Below are 18100 nucleotides of genomic sequence, written 5' to 3'. Positions count from 1 at the left end.
TAATTTGGTAGACTTGTAAAGCTTTTCATTTCAAGGACAGTATTCCATCAGAGTTCCAAGTATGCATCCAAAACCACATTTCATGAAATGACAGTTGCCTTAAGGCCAAATATTTAACGTCTCAATGCTATATTACTATTAACTCTTCTGTCACATAAAAGGAGAGCATATCAATTTCAGATTCTCTTCATAATATGCATAGTTTCTGGTTTAAAGGAATTTGCAATTAACACAGCAATTCATTCAAGTTACGTAAAGCTAGAGACTGGACTAGTTTGGTACCTAAAAATACTACCTTTAAAGTTGCTTGCAAATTTTAAACGTAAATAACTTAGGGTTGTATCCTCTTTTCAGAACGGTAGAACAGGAGAATGTAATAGTGCCCTCCCTTTAAAGCTCAGGTATTCCCACTGGTTCTCTTCCAAGAACCCATTAGTTTTATTGTCACTTTCGCATATCAGTATGCACAGAAGTGTTACACTTCCTTCACTTCTCACAGAAGTGAAGAAATTTCTCCAATGGATAAATTTGCCCCTTGCATGATCAATCTATAAAGGGGCAATACAAGAAATGTGAGCATCTTCAAGGTGTTCATCTTGCATAATATAGAGGCTTTCAGTTTAGGTTGCTGGCAGCTGACAGTGCAATAGGAAAACTGCACTTACTTAAGAAGTTCTGTTTTCTCACTGTTGATAACTGCTAAAGCTGAAAATATGTAGTATATATATTAAAATATGTGCATATATTAAATTATGTTAGAAATTATTTCTCTAAATTATATGTTACAGTAAAAAACATCATAACTTACTATAATAACCCAATATTTCCAAAATTAAATGTTCAAAGAAATACACCGAAAAATGTTGGCAAATGTTGCTTTATATATGTCGTTTGGTGAAAAAGCAGGATGTGAAACAATTGTTTATATTAACCAATAGATCAAGTTGTGTCTTCTCGTGCATTTCTTTCTATTCTATGTAGTCTTGTTGCAGTCGCATTCTGTGTTTACTTAAATTACACTAAAATCTATTTTGAATCTATTTTGCCAGAGTTTTTAACTGTATTGTTCCTGTATTATCTGAGGTTATAGCACCAGTCACTAAAAATTACCTGTTTCATTATATGTTCTTTCAGGCTGTGGTTTCATGCAGCAGAAGTGTTTATAAAGACAGACAAAACAATTTGAAGCAAAAAAAGAATGTTATTATTTTGCTCAGATATACTTGCAGTTAGTTGACTTCATGTTTTTTACCATTGCTCCAATTTAAGCTAATTTGTTTTATCATTTGTCAAGTTGATCAGTTGACAGTATGAATTGCACAGCCTGCAAGTGCTCAGACTTGACAGAGAACATATAACGAAAGAGCTGATAAAACACAGCTTCATAAACTTGGTGCTTTCATTTTAACGTGTCTGGGGCTAGCAATTTTTAATTAAATTGGGATTAGATGTGGAAATAAATATTTTATTAAGCCGTAATCAATGTGATAAACTGAAACTGAATTTCTGTTTCTTAGATTTAAAAGTGACATGTTTTTATATAATAGAGTATTATGTTATAAATCCTAAATACATGTAGGTAATTTTTTATATTTCAGCACCTACAGGAAATAAAGAGATAATTTCCCATATAAGTCAGCATGGAGGCAAATGGCCATACTGGTTTAAAAAAATGGGTGAGTTCCTAGGTGAAATATTTTCAGTTTATTTATAATTTTCACTTTTTCTTTATAAATTTATTTGTATTTCTCTTTAGAAAATCTTCAGAAACTTGGGAACTACACCTTGAAGCTGCAAGTAGTATTAAATGAAAGTAGTGCAGACACATATGCAGGAAGAACTCTGCCATCTAAAACATTTAAATTTACTATTATAGGTAAGAACTCCAGCCATGCCAGTTTTCTTTTACTTTTTGTGTTTTGTTTTGATTCATTTTGTATCAAAATTATTCATGTTTTAGTTGGGAGAGGTAATTTTCAGCCCTAAAAAGTAATACTTGCATGTAAAATATGATGTAGATCCAAGATACAATCTGTTGGGTTGTTTTGTTTGTTTTTTTGTCTAATAGATGTTAAAAAAAAAAAAAAAGTGATGATGGAATCAAAAGCTTTTCCATGATGTGAAATTTCTTAACATACTTAACAAAAATAAATTTTTACTTAATTAGAATCACTCTTTTTCTTCTTGGCATCATTATGAGTAGGTGGGTCAGCTTCACTTTGATCCCCAGGAAAGTGATAGACTCACTAATCCTGGAAACCATTTCCAGGCACAGGAAGAGTAAGAAAGTCAGTAGCAGTAGTCAGCATGGAATTCACCAAGTGGAAGTCGTGCTTGACCAACTTGATAACCTTTCATGGTGAATTGATTGGTTTGGTAGATGAGATGAGAGCAGCGGACGTTGTTTGTCTAAACTTCAGTGAGGTTTTCAGCACGATCTCCCACAATATGCAAATAGACAAGCTGATACGTATGGACTGGACAAGCAGACTGGTGGATTGACGGCTTTCTGAACAGCTGGGCTGAGATGGTGATGACCAGCACAGTGAAGTCTAATTGGAGCCAATTCATGGTGTATCACAGCGGTTTATAATGGGTCTGATCCTATCTAACATGCTCATTAATGATCTGGATTATAAGGCAGAGTGTCCCCTCAGCAAGTTGGACAAAACTGGGAGAAGTGGCTGATAAGATACAGTTGTGCTGCCCTTCAGAGGGATTTCAACAGGCTGGAGAAATGGGCTGGCAGGAGCTTCATACACCTCAGTAAAAGGGAACTGCAAAGTCCTGCTCCTGGGTAGGAACAACCCCGTACACCAGTACATGCTGGGATTCTCCTAGCTTGACAGCTTTATGCAAAGGCATCAAGCAGCTTCGCAGAAAAGAACCTGGGGGGTTGAATGTGCATCAGCAATGTGCCTTTTCAGAAAGGAAGATTGATGGTATGCACTGGGGTGTCTAAGAAGGAATGTTGCCAGTAGCTCATGAGGGGTAATGCTTGCCCTTTGTCGAGTGTTGTTGAGGTCCCTGTAGGGAGTACTGCGTCTAGTTCTGCACTCCTCAGTACAAGAGAGGCACCAAGATAAATTTGTTGGAAAGAGTCCAATAAATGGCCATAAAGATGAGGAAGGGACTGGAGAACTTGTGCTATGAGGAGAGGCTGAGAGAGCTGGGACTTGTCAGTCTAGAAAAGAGAAGGCTCGGGGCGATCTTACCAATGTATATAAATACCTGAAGGGTACGGAGGTTGGAAGTGCTTTGGTCATCCACATGGTAAAAAAAAACAAACAAACAACTGTTTCTTAATGCTTGGAGGGAGCTTATTGCCCAGAGAGATTGTGGAGTCTCCCTCCTTGGAGGTATTCTCAGAAGCCATCCAGATGCGGTCCCGGGCAACCTGCTCTAGGTGTCCCTGCTTGAGCAGAGGAGTTGGAAAAGATGATATCCAGAGGTCTCTTTCCCCATCAAGCCTTCTATGATTCTGTGAACTTTAGAAGGCTTGGGGAGGCAACAAAAAACAGTACTTCCTTTGTATTTAATATTAAAATGGATGTTTTCAGCACAAGTTCAGGAGGTAAAGCTATCATCTGTTTCTAGAAGATCAAGAAAGAGTAGATGCTTTCAGTACCCTCCTATTATTTCTGTAAACTGGAGGTTTTGAATGCAAACCCTTTAGGCAGAACAGAGTTCTTTGTAGTGTACATGTATTCTTCTAAAAGCTTCTGAAGTACTTTTGGCAGAGTACATGAAGGTATTTTTTTGTGTGATGATACAGCAGAAATGTTTGGCATCATTTCCAAAGGGCAATTATTTAAACATATGTCTGAAAACCTGGCATTGAAATCTCAAGATATTTCTATGAAGTTCCAAGAGAAGGAAGGGGAAAAAAATCTTTAAATGAATACATAAAGATACATAGAGAATCCTAAAATTTGTAGAACTTCATTCTGTGTTTTAAAAAAATCTTTTTCAACAGTATTACAGCTTCACCCAGCATGGCAGCCTGCAATTAATGTTTCCTTTGAACATTAAAAAAAAATAATTGAACAAATCTCATTGGAAACAAATTATTACTTATAGTTACCATTGGAGTAACTGGCCAATACAAGGTAATATTTTCTGTTCCCCTGTATCCCCTGTTGTTTTCACATATCTTGTGAAGAGAAAATCCTTGGTAGTAACACCCTGAAGGTACCCTGAATGCAGTTGTTAATTTCATAGGATATTTGTCTAGCTCTGTGCTATATTGATTGCATCTTTTTTCAAAGGCCACTTAGCCAAGAAAGTTTGATTGCACAAAACTTTGATTCACAGGCTCCTATTTTCATTGCTCTGTGCAAGTGATGCCAAAGACTTCACAACTATTAAATGTGCATGTTTTGTCTTAATGTGGAGTGCCTAATTGGAGGCCATCTAACAGGGCAAGATTCCACAGGAAAGACACACTCAGCTGTCTTGTTCAAATACTGTTTTACTCATATTAATCTCCCAAACTTGGGATAATTGTGAAACAAAAATGCTGCATGCATAATTTTACCAGAATTAAAGGAATGAAATGTTTACTTAAAAGCTGTCCAGAAGAAATTTGCCCATTTTCAGGTGCTGTGTTGATATCAGAAGAATTTTGAACTTTTGGCCATTCTGTTTTTTTATACCTTAGAGTGTGGCAGTAGGTTTTAACTATTGTTTCTAATGTTAGTATGTTTGTTTGGACTTTTGTTTTTGTTGTTGTTGTTTTTTTTTAAAATCAATCAACCAATTTTCTTTGTTTACAATGCTTTAAAGTTGAAAACCACCTCTTAACTGCAGTTTTCATTAAGAAAAAGCCAATGAACATACATAATTGCTTCTAAAAATGTATTGTTGTTTTCTCTTAGAGGGCAAACCAGAGAAATTTTCAGTGGGTCTTTTGGAGCTTCCTTTTCAAGTTGGAGTGCCTTTCAATATTCCTTTGGAATTGCAAGATGAATTTGGTCACACAACACAGTTGAGAGATGACATTAAACCAATTCTTGAAGCTAGGTAATTCAGCCATCCAATCATATTTTTGTTTGTTGGTTTCTTGTTGTTGGGTTGGGGTGTTGTGGAGGTGATTTTTGTTAGTTCTTGTTGTTGTTCTTGTAGCAATATGGTAATTCTTTTCAGGATTTTGTTTGAGTGATGTAATGGATACTTTTAATATGAGATAACTTGCACTTCTGCTGTTATTTCCATAGGAATATCTGAATGTGTGTGTGTGTGTATATATATATATATATATCTTATATCTTCATGGAGAATTAAAATGATCTCTGTTGTATTGTTGGTTTTTTTTAATCTATTCTTTTTTTTTTCTTTTAGTGGATTGACATTGCAATATGAAAAACTGAGTGCAGGAACAAATTGCGTCATTAAGGGTGTCACTGCTAGAGGCTGTGTAAATAGTTACCAGGGCAAGGTATGCTAATGAACTTAAACTTGAAATAATCAATTTTTAAGAAAAAAAAATCTATGGCTATTTCTTGGGATGTTTTTAAATTACTTCTTATGGCTCTACTTAGTGCAATTCGTCTTTCCCACAGCTTCAGTCTGTTAGCTTGTGGCAGCGGTGAGGGCACAGTGTAATTTTTGGTGATTAAAATAAGCAGAGAAGAACATAGACATTTTCAGCATCTTAAAAGAAAAACAGATAGTAATAGGGATTCTGGAAATAATTTAACAGAAAGTGAGAGAACAAGACGGAGAAGGAAGGAAGGGGAAAAATGTAGGAGTAGTAATGCAGAATGTAAAGAGAAATTTGATGGAACTACAAAATATTGAAGATCACAGTCATCAGTGAGGTCATCACTGATAGACAAGAAAGAGAAGTAGATTTTGATAGACAAGAAAGAGAAGTAGATTTTATCATGTTCCGTAGATTTAATTTCACCCAGTCGAGTCAGAGAAAACTATTTTCTGGTGTTATGTGTAGAATCAATGAAAAAACTGGAAAAGTAAGCAATCATAAGACAACTGCTCTCCTGTAGGATTTTGAATACAGTCAGCAGTCAGGAGAAGGATGAGAAACAACGTTTAAAGAGGAAAACAGTTCTTTACTATAGTGTGTATAGAACCATGCTTGAAAGCAGAAGGGAAGTAGATAAATGAGTGGACCGTGAAGATACAGAAGAGGACACAACTGTTGAAAGATTAAAATGAATGAAGTTAAAGACGTAAACTGATGAATAAGAGTTAGAAAATAGTACAGTGTCAAGATGCCAAGTCAAAAAGATTAAGTCAAAAATGAATATTGAAGAAAAAGGTTTAAAGATAAGAGAAGCTGGGAGCATAGAAGGGGTAGTGTCTAGTGCGTGAATGCAGAGCTTGATTGAATGAAGTAATGAATAGTTCAACTTACTAACATTAGACTGATTCTTTCTCTGGCTTTCATGTGAAGATCAGTTTTAGTGATAGAATTGTACAGCACGTGTTGTTTTTCATATGGTTTTATTCCAAGATGAGATGGAAAGAAAGTCTGTCACCTTCCTTCTGGCAGTCAGCTGATACAGTGAACACAGAACTTGCAGGTCCTTTCTTTGAAGCTATGCTGTTCACAAAATCACTGTTGTGATTTTGTCCCCAGTAAAACATGCCTCTAAGCAGGAAAACACAATTTATGATAGCTGCTTTTGGTGGTTTCAGAACCTAGTTTAACGTGCAAATCCTAGGCTGAATATCGCTGGGAGTAATAACATGAAAAAATAGATTTTAGTGCAGTGAAAAAATCTTGATTTATGTAGCAGTGCAAGAAAATTTGGTTGTACTTTTGAAATTTACATATATATGGATTGACATGACTGAGAGATAATTTTTCTATGATCTGGTTTTGTTTAAAGTTAATATTTAAAATATTCTTTTCATTAGAACTTTAATCTGAAGGTTACTCTTCCTGGTTTGAAAGAAGACACACAAATTTTTAAAATAAGATTGCAGCCTGGTAAGTATCGTTTGAATACTTGGTGAATTTCTGTTTAACTTTATTCTGATCCTATTAATAATGTTCTTCTCCCAAGGAGATAAAACATTTAGTGAAGCATTTCATGAAGATATTCCAACTCATCCAAGTGATGACTGAAATTAGACAAAGCTAATGGCATGTCAGTCTTGGTAATAATAAGATAAAAGTCACAGCTCAGCATATAAAAGATGTTTGAAGGAATAAGATATGGTCCTTTTTCAGAAACATCTTATAGTAATCTATGATGTCCTTCTCTTATTTTAAAACTGATGAAACTAATTATACATTCAGGGGATAGATTTATTTTAATAGCTTCGCTTTACTAAGTAATACCATCAGAAGTTGTGTTTTTCTTTGCACGCAAATTGTAGCTGTGGTGGTTTTCATTATTAAACTGCTGCATGTTATGATTGATCAGGTATCTCAACATTAATATTTTGGGGTTCACCATGTTTGTCTAACTATTCCTTACTGAATTCATTCAAAAGAGTGGCAGGTGATAAGTATTGAAAGACAGAAAGTGTCAAGAAACTTATTGTCATAAATTAGTATACCTGAATTGAACTGAAGTGTTTGTTACCACATATACCTTGATAATGTGGCTTTAAAACACTTTTCAAGATAGCAAAAACTGAAATCTAGGGTCTTGAAGGTTACCTAAATATAATTGCTGTTCTGCAATTGTGCATTTTTACAGGCCCACCACGTCAGTTGAAAGTAAAACCTGATTCTGAAATTCTTAAGATTGAAAATGGTACAGCTTTCCCCTTTCAGGTTGAAGTATTGGATGAATCAGGCAATATAACAGCACAGCCAAAGCTGATCGTTCATTGTAAGGTAAACTGCATTTTATAATGTTTCATTTTGATACATTTAAAAGGACTGCAAAAAGAGCCATCTTTTGGCATCTAGACAGGATTATCTTCAGTAGTGCTTTTTGGGAACAAGCTGTCCAGGGAGGTTGTGGAGTATCCTTCTCTGGAGATATTCAAGGCCCATCTGGATGCCTACCTGGGCAGCCTGATCTAAGGAACCTGCTTTGGCAGGAGAGTTGGACTGATGATCTCTCAAGGTCCCTTCCAACCCCTTCAATTCTGTGTTTCTGTGAACTGATTCTGTGATTCTGTGAAGAGCCACACTATGACTCTTTTGTCTCATTCATTGATTCATTCAGTAAGTTTCAGAATCATAGGAACCTGCACGTAGAAATGGAAAAAAACATGATGTAAGAATATTTAACTAAGATTTTAAGACATTCTAAGTCATATTTTCCACCTATGATACTTTACTTACATATATTTTCCACATACGATACTAAAATTTGTTTAGGAAAAGAATTAGACAACATACTTTTAATTTGCTTAAAGATGAAAATACAGGTCTAGTGCCTAAAAATTAGTAATAGATGAAACTATTGTACACACTTGAATAAATCCAGAAAAGAATGCTGGTGTTACTGTGGCTGTTAAAAGTAGAAGGGTTTTGCCTGTTTGGACAGAGAGGTTTTTTGTTTGTTTTGTTTTCCAACTCAAGAAAGTGACTTTTACAATTATAGTGAAATCAGTCTCTCAACAGGGACAGATAAATAAAAATGGTTTGCATGGGGTAAAATAGTCTGCTTTCCATTTATAATTCATGTGCATACATTCTATTCTTGTATTGTGTAAGTATGTGGGTCTGCAGTGGCATGGTGATGCACAAACAGAGTTTAAGCGTCACATTTCATATGTGGATCACCTGGGGGGAAAAAAAACTTCGTTTGATTTTGTGAAATCTAAAAAATATTATCTGTAAATAATTGTGTGTATCTTTGGAGTTGCACATTTCTGGAATAATCCCAGAAGTTATGCAAAAACAAAAACAAACAAACAAAAAAAAACACAACTGTCCTGGTTTCAGTTAGCACAGAATTAATTTTCTTCCTAGTAGCTGGTGGAATGCTGTGTTTTGGCTTAGGATGAGAAGAGTGCTGATAACACCCCGATGCTTTAATTGTTGCAGAGCAGTGCTTATACTAAGCCAAGGACATCTCAGCCTTTTGCTCTGTCCTGCCAACGGGCAGGCTGGGGGTGCAGTAAGAGCTGGGAGGGGACAGACCCCGGACAGGTGACCCAAACTAGCCAAAGGGGTATTCCATACCATCTGGCGTCATGCTAAACAATATATAGGGGTGGCTAGCCGGGGGGAGGGGGCCGGACTGCTCGGGGTTAGGCTGGGCATCGGTCAGCGAGTGGTGAGCAATTGCATTGTGCATCACTTGTTTGTACATACTATTATTACTTTCCTATTATCACCATTGTATTATTATTGTTATTATTTTATTATTATTTTGTTATTATTATTTTCCTGTCTTATTAAACTGTCTTTATCTCAACTCACGGGCTTCACTTTCCATTTCTCTCCCCCGTCCCAGAGAGGGAGGGGGGAGGGTGAGCGAACGGCTGCGTGGTGTTTAGCTGCCGGCCGGGTTAAACCACGACAGTCTTTTTGGCGCCCAACGTGGGGCCCGAAAGGTTGAGATAACGGCAGATCTGACCAGAGTGTGTTAAACTAAAATTGGTGTAAGGATTAGACCTGCTTAATAGTCACTTGTCATAATGCTGATTGCTTTAATCTCAACTCTGCTGCGCCTGTTTTCCAAATTGAGTATTATAGTACATTATTTTCCGTATTTGCTCTCTGTCGTGTTGTTTATCCTCTCCGGGCCCTGGTTTCAGATCATTATGGTGCTGTGTGTTGTAGCAATGGCTTATGAGACGATGAAATATGTGGTCATGACTCTAACTTGTTATTTGTATTCAGTAACATCGTCGACTCTGTACTTTGGAAACTGTATCTTGGAAACTATTAGCAATTATACCTATTGTTTTTTTCCATTAGGGAGTCAGTCTGTGGAGGGAAAAGGGGAAGATAATTTTTCTTACTTGATTACTCTCCCTTTCTCCTTCACCACCCCTGTATCCTCCTGGATCACTCTGCCTTCTCCCTCAAAATATCTGCCTTCCTCCTTCACCACCCTCTTATCCCCTGAGCTTGTCAAAATAGCTCTCCAAGATATTGAATATTATTGGGATACTCGGAATACCATAGTCTTGTTGTTCTGCCTCATGAATGCACTTCAGATTCTGCTTAAAGTTAAACAACTACTTGGGGAGCTCATCTGGAGATCTGCCCGGAGGCAGGATAGTTGTGGGTGGCAGGGAGTATGGGTGGATATGGGCAGGCATCTAGAGCAGTTGGCACCCCCAGTGTGTTGGAAATTCACCCCTGAGCAATGGCAAAATCCTCAAAAACTGGCAGAATGCTTGAAAAAAAGGTGTCATGATGCTGGCAGTTCCAAAGTAACACAAATCATTGTAACGTGCTGGGGCCTGGCTCATGCCTATCGAGCTGCCATTGATACTGCTATCAACTTAGTGACAGACCCTGCGGCCACTCCAAGCCCTGTGACAGATCCAACAGCCACTGTGACCCCTACGGTGGACTCGGCAGCCGCTCCAGATCCGGTTCCTGCAGCCGCTCCAGATCCGGTTCCTGCAGCCGCTCCAAATCCAGCTCCTGCAGCCGCTCCAGCTCCTGCAGCCGCTCCAGTTACAGCTCCTGCAGCCGCTCCAGTTCCAGTTCCTGCAGCCGCTCCAGCTCCAGCTCCTGCAGCCGCTCCAGCTCCTGCAGCCGCTCCAGTCCCAGTTCCTGCAGCCGCTCCAGTTCCAGCTCCGGCCGCTACTCCAGTCCCAGTTCCTGCAACTGCTCCAGTCCCAGCTCCTGAAGCTGCTCCAGCTCCAGCTCCTGAAGCCGCTCCAGCTCCAGCTCCTGTAGCCGCTACAGCTCCGGTTCCTGCAACTGCTCCAGCTCCTGTGGCCGTGTCAGAGAAACGAGCTGTAGCAGTGCAAGTTGACCCTGCAGAGGGTATTCCAACCCCTGTAACGGGGTCAGGGAAACGATCTGTAGCAGTGCAGGTTGACCCTGCAGAGGGTATTCCAACCCCTGTAACGGGGTCAGAGAAACGAGCTGTAGCAGTGCAAGTTGATCCTGCAGAGGGTATTCCAACCCCTGTAACGGGGTCAGAGAAACGAGCTGTAGCAGTGCAAGTTGACCCTGCAGAGGGCATTCCAACCCCTGTGGCAGACCCTGTAACAAAGTCAGAGAAACGAGCAGTAGCAGTGCAAGCTGCCCCTGTAGAGAAGGTGAAAATATGGTATAGAAATTCAAGTCGTTTAGAACGCAGAGAGTCTTCTGCCAATCCAGGTAAGGCTTCTGCCAAAACTAAGTATAGAGATGACGAAGATGATGACGACGCTGGGCCATCAAGGATTCAGGAGGAGGAAGATGAGGATGCCGAAAAAGCAACAGTAACTACCCGAAGCCTAAACGAGCGCGAGCTACGAGATGTGCGAAAAGATTTTGGTCGCTGTATAGGTGAGCAGCTTGTCACCTGGCTGCTCCGGTGCTGGGACTCTGGAGCCAATTGTGTGGAATTAGACGGCAGGGAAGCCAGACGGTTGGGATCCCTTGCTCGAGACGCCGGCATTGACAAAGCAATTGCAGATGGAGCACAATCCACCAGCCTCTGGAGGCGTCTCCTCTCAGCTGTGAGGGAAAGGTATCCCTTCAAGGAAGATATTTTATGTCTACCAGGCAAGTGGACCACTATGGAGAAGGGAATCCAGTACCTGAGGGAATTAGCCGTACGGGAAGTGATTTATGAGGATCCAGACCTCAGACAAACATCCAAAGATCCAGATGAAGTCAAGTGTACACGACCCATGTGGCGGAAGTTTGTACGGAGTGCACCATCATCATATGCCAGCTCATTGGCAATAATGGCCTGGAAAGAGGATGAGGAACCCACAGTGGATGAAGCGGCTAAACAACTCCGGCAGTACGAAGAAAGTCTCTCCTCTTCCTTACAGGCCTGCGTCTCAGCTGTGGAGAAACTTTCTGAAAAGGTTCACCAACTTGAAGAGAATCTATTGTCCTCCCCACCTGAACCAACCAGTGCCCACCGACCAAAAGAGAACACTTGGGAGAAACTTTCTGAAAAGGTTCACCAACTTGAAGAGAGATTATTCTCCTCCGCACCTGTACAAAGCAGTGTCTCAGCTGTCAGGGGTAGGCGTTCACCCACACAAGGAAGACGATATGGTGGGTACTCACCCCGTGCCACCCTGTGGTTTTACTTACGAGACCATGGAGAGGACATGAGAAAATGGGATGGAAAATCTACCGCGACCCTAGAGGCACGGGTACGTGAGTTGCAAAAGAAAACAATCAGGAAAAAAGGATTCTCCGAAAAGTTTGCTGCTCCAACTTCCAGCAGACAATCCTTCAAACACAGAAACGAAGAAGATTCTGACCAGGATTAGGGGGGCCCTGCCTCCAGCCAGGGGGAGGAAAGGGACAATCGAGTTTATTGGACTGTGTGGATTCGATGGCCTGGCACATCACGCGCACAGAAGTATAAGGCTTTAGTAGACACCGGTGCACAATGTACTATAATGCCATCGAGCTATAAAGGACCAGAGCCCATCTATATTTGTGGAGTGACAGGAGGATCTCAGCAGTTGACTGTATTGGAGGCTGAAGTGAGTCTGACTGGGAATGAGTGGGAAAAGCACCGTATTGTGACTGGCCCGGATGCTCCATGTATCCTTGGCATAGACTATCTTAGAAGAGGATATTGCAAGGACCCAAAAGGGTTCCGGTGGGCTTTTGGTATAGCTGCCTTAGAGACAGAGGGCATTAAACAATTATCTACCTTGCCTGGTCTCTCAGAGGACCCCTCTGTTGTGGGGTTGCTGAGGGTCGAAGAACAGCAAGTGCCAATCGCTACCACAACTGTGCACCGGCGGCAATATCGCACTAACCGAGACTCCCTGATTCCCATCCATAAGCTAATTCGTCAATTGGAGAGCCAAGGAGTGATCAGCAAGACCCATTCACCTTTCAATAGCCCCATATGGCCAGTGCGAAAGTCTAATGGCGAGTGGAGACTAACAGTGGACTATCGTGGCCTGAACGAAGTCACGCCACCACTGAGTGCTGCAGTGCCGGACATGCTGGAACTTCAGTATGAACTTGAATCGAGGGCAGCCAAGTGGTACGCCACAATTGATATCGCTAATGCATTTTTCTCCATCCCTCTAGCAGCAGAGTGCAGGCCACAATTTGCCTTCACTTGGAGGGGAGTCCAATATACTTGGAATAGGCTGCCCCAGGGGTGGAAACACAGCCCTACCATTTGCCATGGGCTGATCCAGTCTGCGCTAGAGCAGGGGGAAGCTCCTGAACACCTGCAGTACATCGATGACATTATTGTGTGGGGTGACACAGCAGAGGAAGTTTTCGAAAAAGGGAAGAAAATAGTCCAAATCCTTCTGAAAGCCGGTTTTGCCATAAAACAGAATAAAGTCAAAGGACCTGCACGAGAGATCCAGTTTTTAGGAATAAAATGGCAAGATGGACGTCGTCAAATCCCAATGGATGTGATCAACAAAATAACAGCTATGTCTCCACCAACTAACAAAAAAGAAACACAGACTTTCCTAGGTGTTGTGGGGTTTTGGAGAATGCACATCCCAAATTACAGTCTGATTGTAAACCCGCTCTACCAAGTAACCCGTAAGAAGAATGAGTTTGAATGGGGCCCTGAACAACGACAAGCCTTTGAACAAATCAAGCAGGAAATAGTCCATGCAGTAGCCCTTGGGCCAGTTCGAACAGGACCAGATGTAAAGAATGTGCTCTACACTGCAGCCGGGGAGAACGGCCCCACCTGGAGCCTCTGGCAGAAAGAACCTGGGGAAACTCGAGGTCGGCCCCTGGGGTTTTGGAGTCGGGGATACAGAGGATCTGAGGCCCGCTATACTCCAACTGAAAAGGAGATATTGGCAGCATATGAAGGAGTTCGATCTGCTTCGGAGGTGGTCGGTACTGAAGCGCAGCTCCTCCTAGCACCCCGATTGCCGGTACTAGGCTGGATGTTCAAGGGAAGGGTCCCCTCTACGCATCATGCAACTGATGCTACATGGAGCAAGTGGGTTGCACTGATTACTCAGCGGGCTCGAATAGGAAACCCCAGTCGCCCAGGAATATTGGAAGTGATCATGGACTGGCCAGAAGGCAAATACTTTGGGATATCATCAGAGGAGGAGGTGGGTCGTGCTGAAGAAGCCCCACTGTACAACCAGTTGCCAGAGAATGAAAAGAAATATGCCCTGTTCACTTATGGGTCCTGTCGTATTGTGGGGAAGCATCGGAGATGGAAGGCTGCTGTATGGAGTCCTACGCGACGAGTTGCAGAAGCTGCTGAGGGAGAAGGTGAATCGAGTCAGTTTGCAGAAGTGAAAGCCATTCAGCTGGCTTTAGACATTGCTGAACGAGAAAAATGGCCAGTTCTCTATCTCTACACCGATTCATGGATGGTAGCAAATGCCCTGTGGGGATGGTTACAGCAATGGAAGCAAAACAACTGGCAGCGTAGGGGCAAACCCATCTGGGCTGCTGCATTGTGGCAAGATATTGCTGCTCGGGTAGAGAACCTGGCTGTGAAAGTACGCCACGTAGATGCTCATGTGCCCAAGAATCGGGCTACTGAAGAACATCAAAACAACCAGCAGGTGGATCAGGCTGCTAAGATTGAAGTAGCTCAGGTGGACCTGGATTGGCAGCATAAAGGTGAATTATTTATAGCCCGATGGGCCCATGACACCTCAGGCCATCAAGGTAGAGACGCAACATACAGATGGGCTCGTGATCGAGGGGTGGACTTGACCATGGACGCTATAGCACAGGTTATTCATGACTGTGAAACATGTGCTGCAATCAAGCAAGCCAAACGGTCAAAGCCTCTTTGGTATGGAGGACGATGGCTGAAATATAAATATGGAGAGGCCTGGCAGATTGATTACATCACACTCCCTCAAACTCGCAATGGCAAGCGCCACGTACTTACAATGGTGGAAGCAACCACCGGATGGCTGGAAACATATCCTGTGCCTCATGCCACCGCCCGGAACACCATCCTGGGCCTTGAAAAGCAAGTCCTATGGCGACATGGCACCCCAGAAAGAATAGAATCAGACAATGGGACTCACTTCCGAAACAACCTTATAGACACTTGGGCCAAAGAACATGGTATTGAATGGGTGTACCACATCCCCTATCATGCACCAGCCTCCGGGAAAGTTGAACGATACAATGGCCTGTTAAAGACTACCTTGAAAGCAATGGGCGCTGGGACGTTCAAAAACTGGGATACGCATTTGGCAAAGGCCACCTGGTTAGTCAATACTAGGGGATCTACCAACCGAGCTGGACCTGCCCAATCAAACCTGTTACGTACTGTAGATGGGGATAAAGTTCCTGTAGTGCATGTAAAAAATATGCTGGGTAAAACAGTCTGGGCTACTCCTGCCTCAGGAAAAGGCAAACCTATTCGTGGAATTGTTTTCGCTCAGGGACCTGGATACACTTGGTGGGTGATGCAAAAGAACGGAGAGGTCCGGTGTGTACCTCAAGGAGATTTAATACTGGGTGAGAATAGCCCACGAACTGAATTGTACCATGTTAAATAGTATATTATACTGTATGTTATCACTACCATGATTACTATAGGTGACTAATTAGAATGTATGGAAAAGAGTGTAACCTGAGCATGACATAAATGGTATGGAATAAGGGGTGGATAGATGTCCTGGTTTCAGTTAGCACAGAATTAATTTTCTTCCTAGTAGCTGGTGGAATGCTGTGTTTTGGCTTAGGATGAGAAGAGTGCTGATAACACCCCGATGCTTTAATTGTTGCAGAGCAGTGCTTATACTAAGCCAAGGACATCTCAGCCTTTTGCTCTGTCCTGCCAACGGGCAGGCTGGGGGTGCAGTAAGAGCTGGGAGGGGACAGACCCCGGACAGGTGACCCAAACTAGCCAAAGGGGTATTCCATACCATCTGGCGTCATGCTAAACAATATATAGGGGTGGCTAGCCGGGGGGAGGGGGCCGGACTGCTCGGGGTTAGGCTGGGCATCGGTCAGCGAGTGGTGAGCAATTGCATTGTGCATCACTTGTTTGTACATACTATTATTACTTTCCTATTATCACCATTGTATTATTATTGTTATTATTTTATTATTATTTTGTTATTATTATTTTCCTGTCTTATTAAACTGTCTTTATCTCAACTCACGGGCTTCACTTTCCATTTCTCTCCCCCGTCCCAGAGAGGGAGGGGGGAGGGTGAGCGAACGGCTGCGTGGTGTTTAGCTGCCGGCCGGGTTAAACCACGACAACAACACTGAAGTTTAATGTTACATTTTAAACAGTTTTTAGGTGCTGCAAACTTACCCGTGTATTCTGTGGACTGCAGTAATGCAGGAACAAACATCTTAACTGGCCCAGTTATACATGTACAGAATATAAAGAAAGACCAGATGCTCAAAGCAAAGATTGAAATTCCTGTAAGTATTGATTGAAATGTTTGAGTGAACAGAAGATTGGAAGCTGTTTATTGTATTATCTTGCTATTAAACCAAAGTTTTATGAATCAACTTGACCCCCAAAAGTCACTCTTTTAATTACCGTAGGCCTGAAAATTGTGTCTGTCCTTTTCATCCCTGGGAAGCCACAAAAAGGCAAAAATTCAATTTTTTCTACACCTCTCAAGTTTACTTCTGAAATCTCTGAAGTGTTTCAGAAATAAGCACTATTTCTGGGACTTTATGTTCCCTTTTACTCCCTGGATTCTTCCAACCTTTGTTGCATAAACATTTAGAGACAGAACGGGTATCGTAAATTGTTCCCCAAAACCTTAGTAAAGAAGGAAGTTGAGATTTTTTTTTTTCCAAAGGTTTGGAATTATTTTTTTGAGTAACATTTCAGTCTTAAAACTCTTTTAATTTTTATTAACTATGTTGTACATCTCAGTTCACTGACAGTCAGGAGAGCCACACCTGGAGAAGATGAGACCCTTGTTCTATCCTGACAAAGATATAAACATATTAATGGGGCAAGATAACCTATATGAAACATTACTTCTGATTACTCTTAAGAAGTATTTGGAAATTGTAGGTTTTTAAATACTATACAAAAAATATTTCCTAAGTATCTATCATTAGTTCCAGTTTCCATTAACCATTGTAAGCATTCTGACATACCCTTTAACTTTACTTTTGATAAGTCAAGCTAATTTCATGTTTGGGCAACTGTTCACACCTAACAGTCCAGAGTAGTGCCATGGAGCAATATTTATGTGTTTATGTGTATATCTGATGTCTTAATTATGTCTTTTTTCCCCCCCACACAGAGTTGTAAAGATGTGCCACCAGTGGAAAAGATTATTAAACTTCTTCCTAGCAGTCGTGTTGCAAGACTGCAGATCTTAAGTATGGATGGACAAAAAGCTATTCAAATTAAACATCAGGATGAAATTAATTGGATTGCTGGCGATATCATGCGGAACCTTATATTTCAGATGTATGATGAAGGAGAAAGGGAAATACACATAACTTCATCCATGGCAGAAAAAATTAAGGTAAGTATATTTGAACAGCAGTATAGTGTGGGGAAATGATACTATGCTGAATCTCTAAAATCCATAGACATCAAACTATGATTCTAAATAATATTCCTCAAGACTGTATTGTTAGGAACTTCACTCTCTGCTTAAAAAATTAAAATTATATGTTAAAATTGTGTCCTTAATGAGCTGAAGACGTTTAATGAAGTATTAAATAATGCTTCAGGGTAGTAATACGAAAAGTAAGGTAGTAATTTCCAGCTCTTCTCTTAAACACAATAATATAATTTCAGCATTCTTCATATCTGGGGTTTTCCCAACAGCTGTATGGACATGTTCCTTCCTGAAGACTTTTCAGAAGTCTTAGCTCTCTGTCTGTGTACATACCATAGAATAATGTGGAGCCTAATATGAAGGTAGAGCTACATCATATATGTGACATTTTTTCTGGATCAGATCTTTCTTAAGAAAATATAGTAAGAGAAACTGTGTTTGTTTGTTTTGTGTATTATTATTTTTTTTTGGTATAACTTCCATATTTGGACGGATAGCATCAACCACTGTTGGAAAAAACACTGGCTTTCCACTGAGAGCTTCTGTTACCTGTATTTTA

At 40.9% G+C, this 18100-nt stretch overlaps 1 protein-coding gene across 1 annotated transcript in view; it reads left to right on the top strand.

Moving 5' to 3' along the window:
* The window catches only part of SMCHD1 (structural maintenance of chromosomes flexible hinge domain containing 1), an 86673-nt gene that overhangs the window by 29827 nt on the left and 38746 nt on the right, over window positions 1-18100 (top strand). Inside the window, exons 18-25 of the mRNA XM_038174698.2 lie at window positions 1599-1676; window positions 1757-1876; window positions 4878-5022; window positions 5341-5437; window positions 6883-6955; window positions 7674-7813; window positions 16295-16429; window positions 17275-17502. Of these exons, the coding sequence (XP_038030626.2) occupies window positions 1599-1676; window positions 1757-1876; window positions 4878-5022; window positions 5341-5437; window positions 6883-6955; window positions 7674-7813; window positions 16295-16429; window positions 17275-17502 (1016 nt within the window). The remainder of the gene's footprint in view (window positions 1-1598; window positions 1677-1756; window positions 1877-4877; window positions 5023-5340; window positions 5438-6882; window positions 6956-7673; window positions 7814-16294; window positions 16430-17274; window positions 17503-18100) is intronic.

Source organism: Anas platyrhynchos, chromosome 2 (assembly GCF_047663525.1).
Source record: "Anas platyrhynchos isolate ZD024472 breed Pekin duck chromosome 2, IASCAAS_PekinDuck_T2T, whole genome shotgun sequence".
Lineage (NCBI taxonomy): Eukaryota > Metazoa > Chordata > Aves > Anseriformes > Anatidae > Anas > Anas platyrhynchos.
Note: the sequence above shows the minus strand (reverse complement) of the source record. Positions and strands in the feature narration are given on the sequence as shown.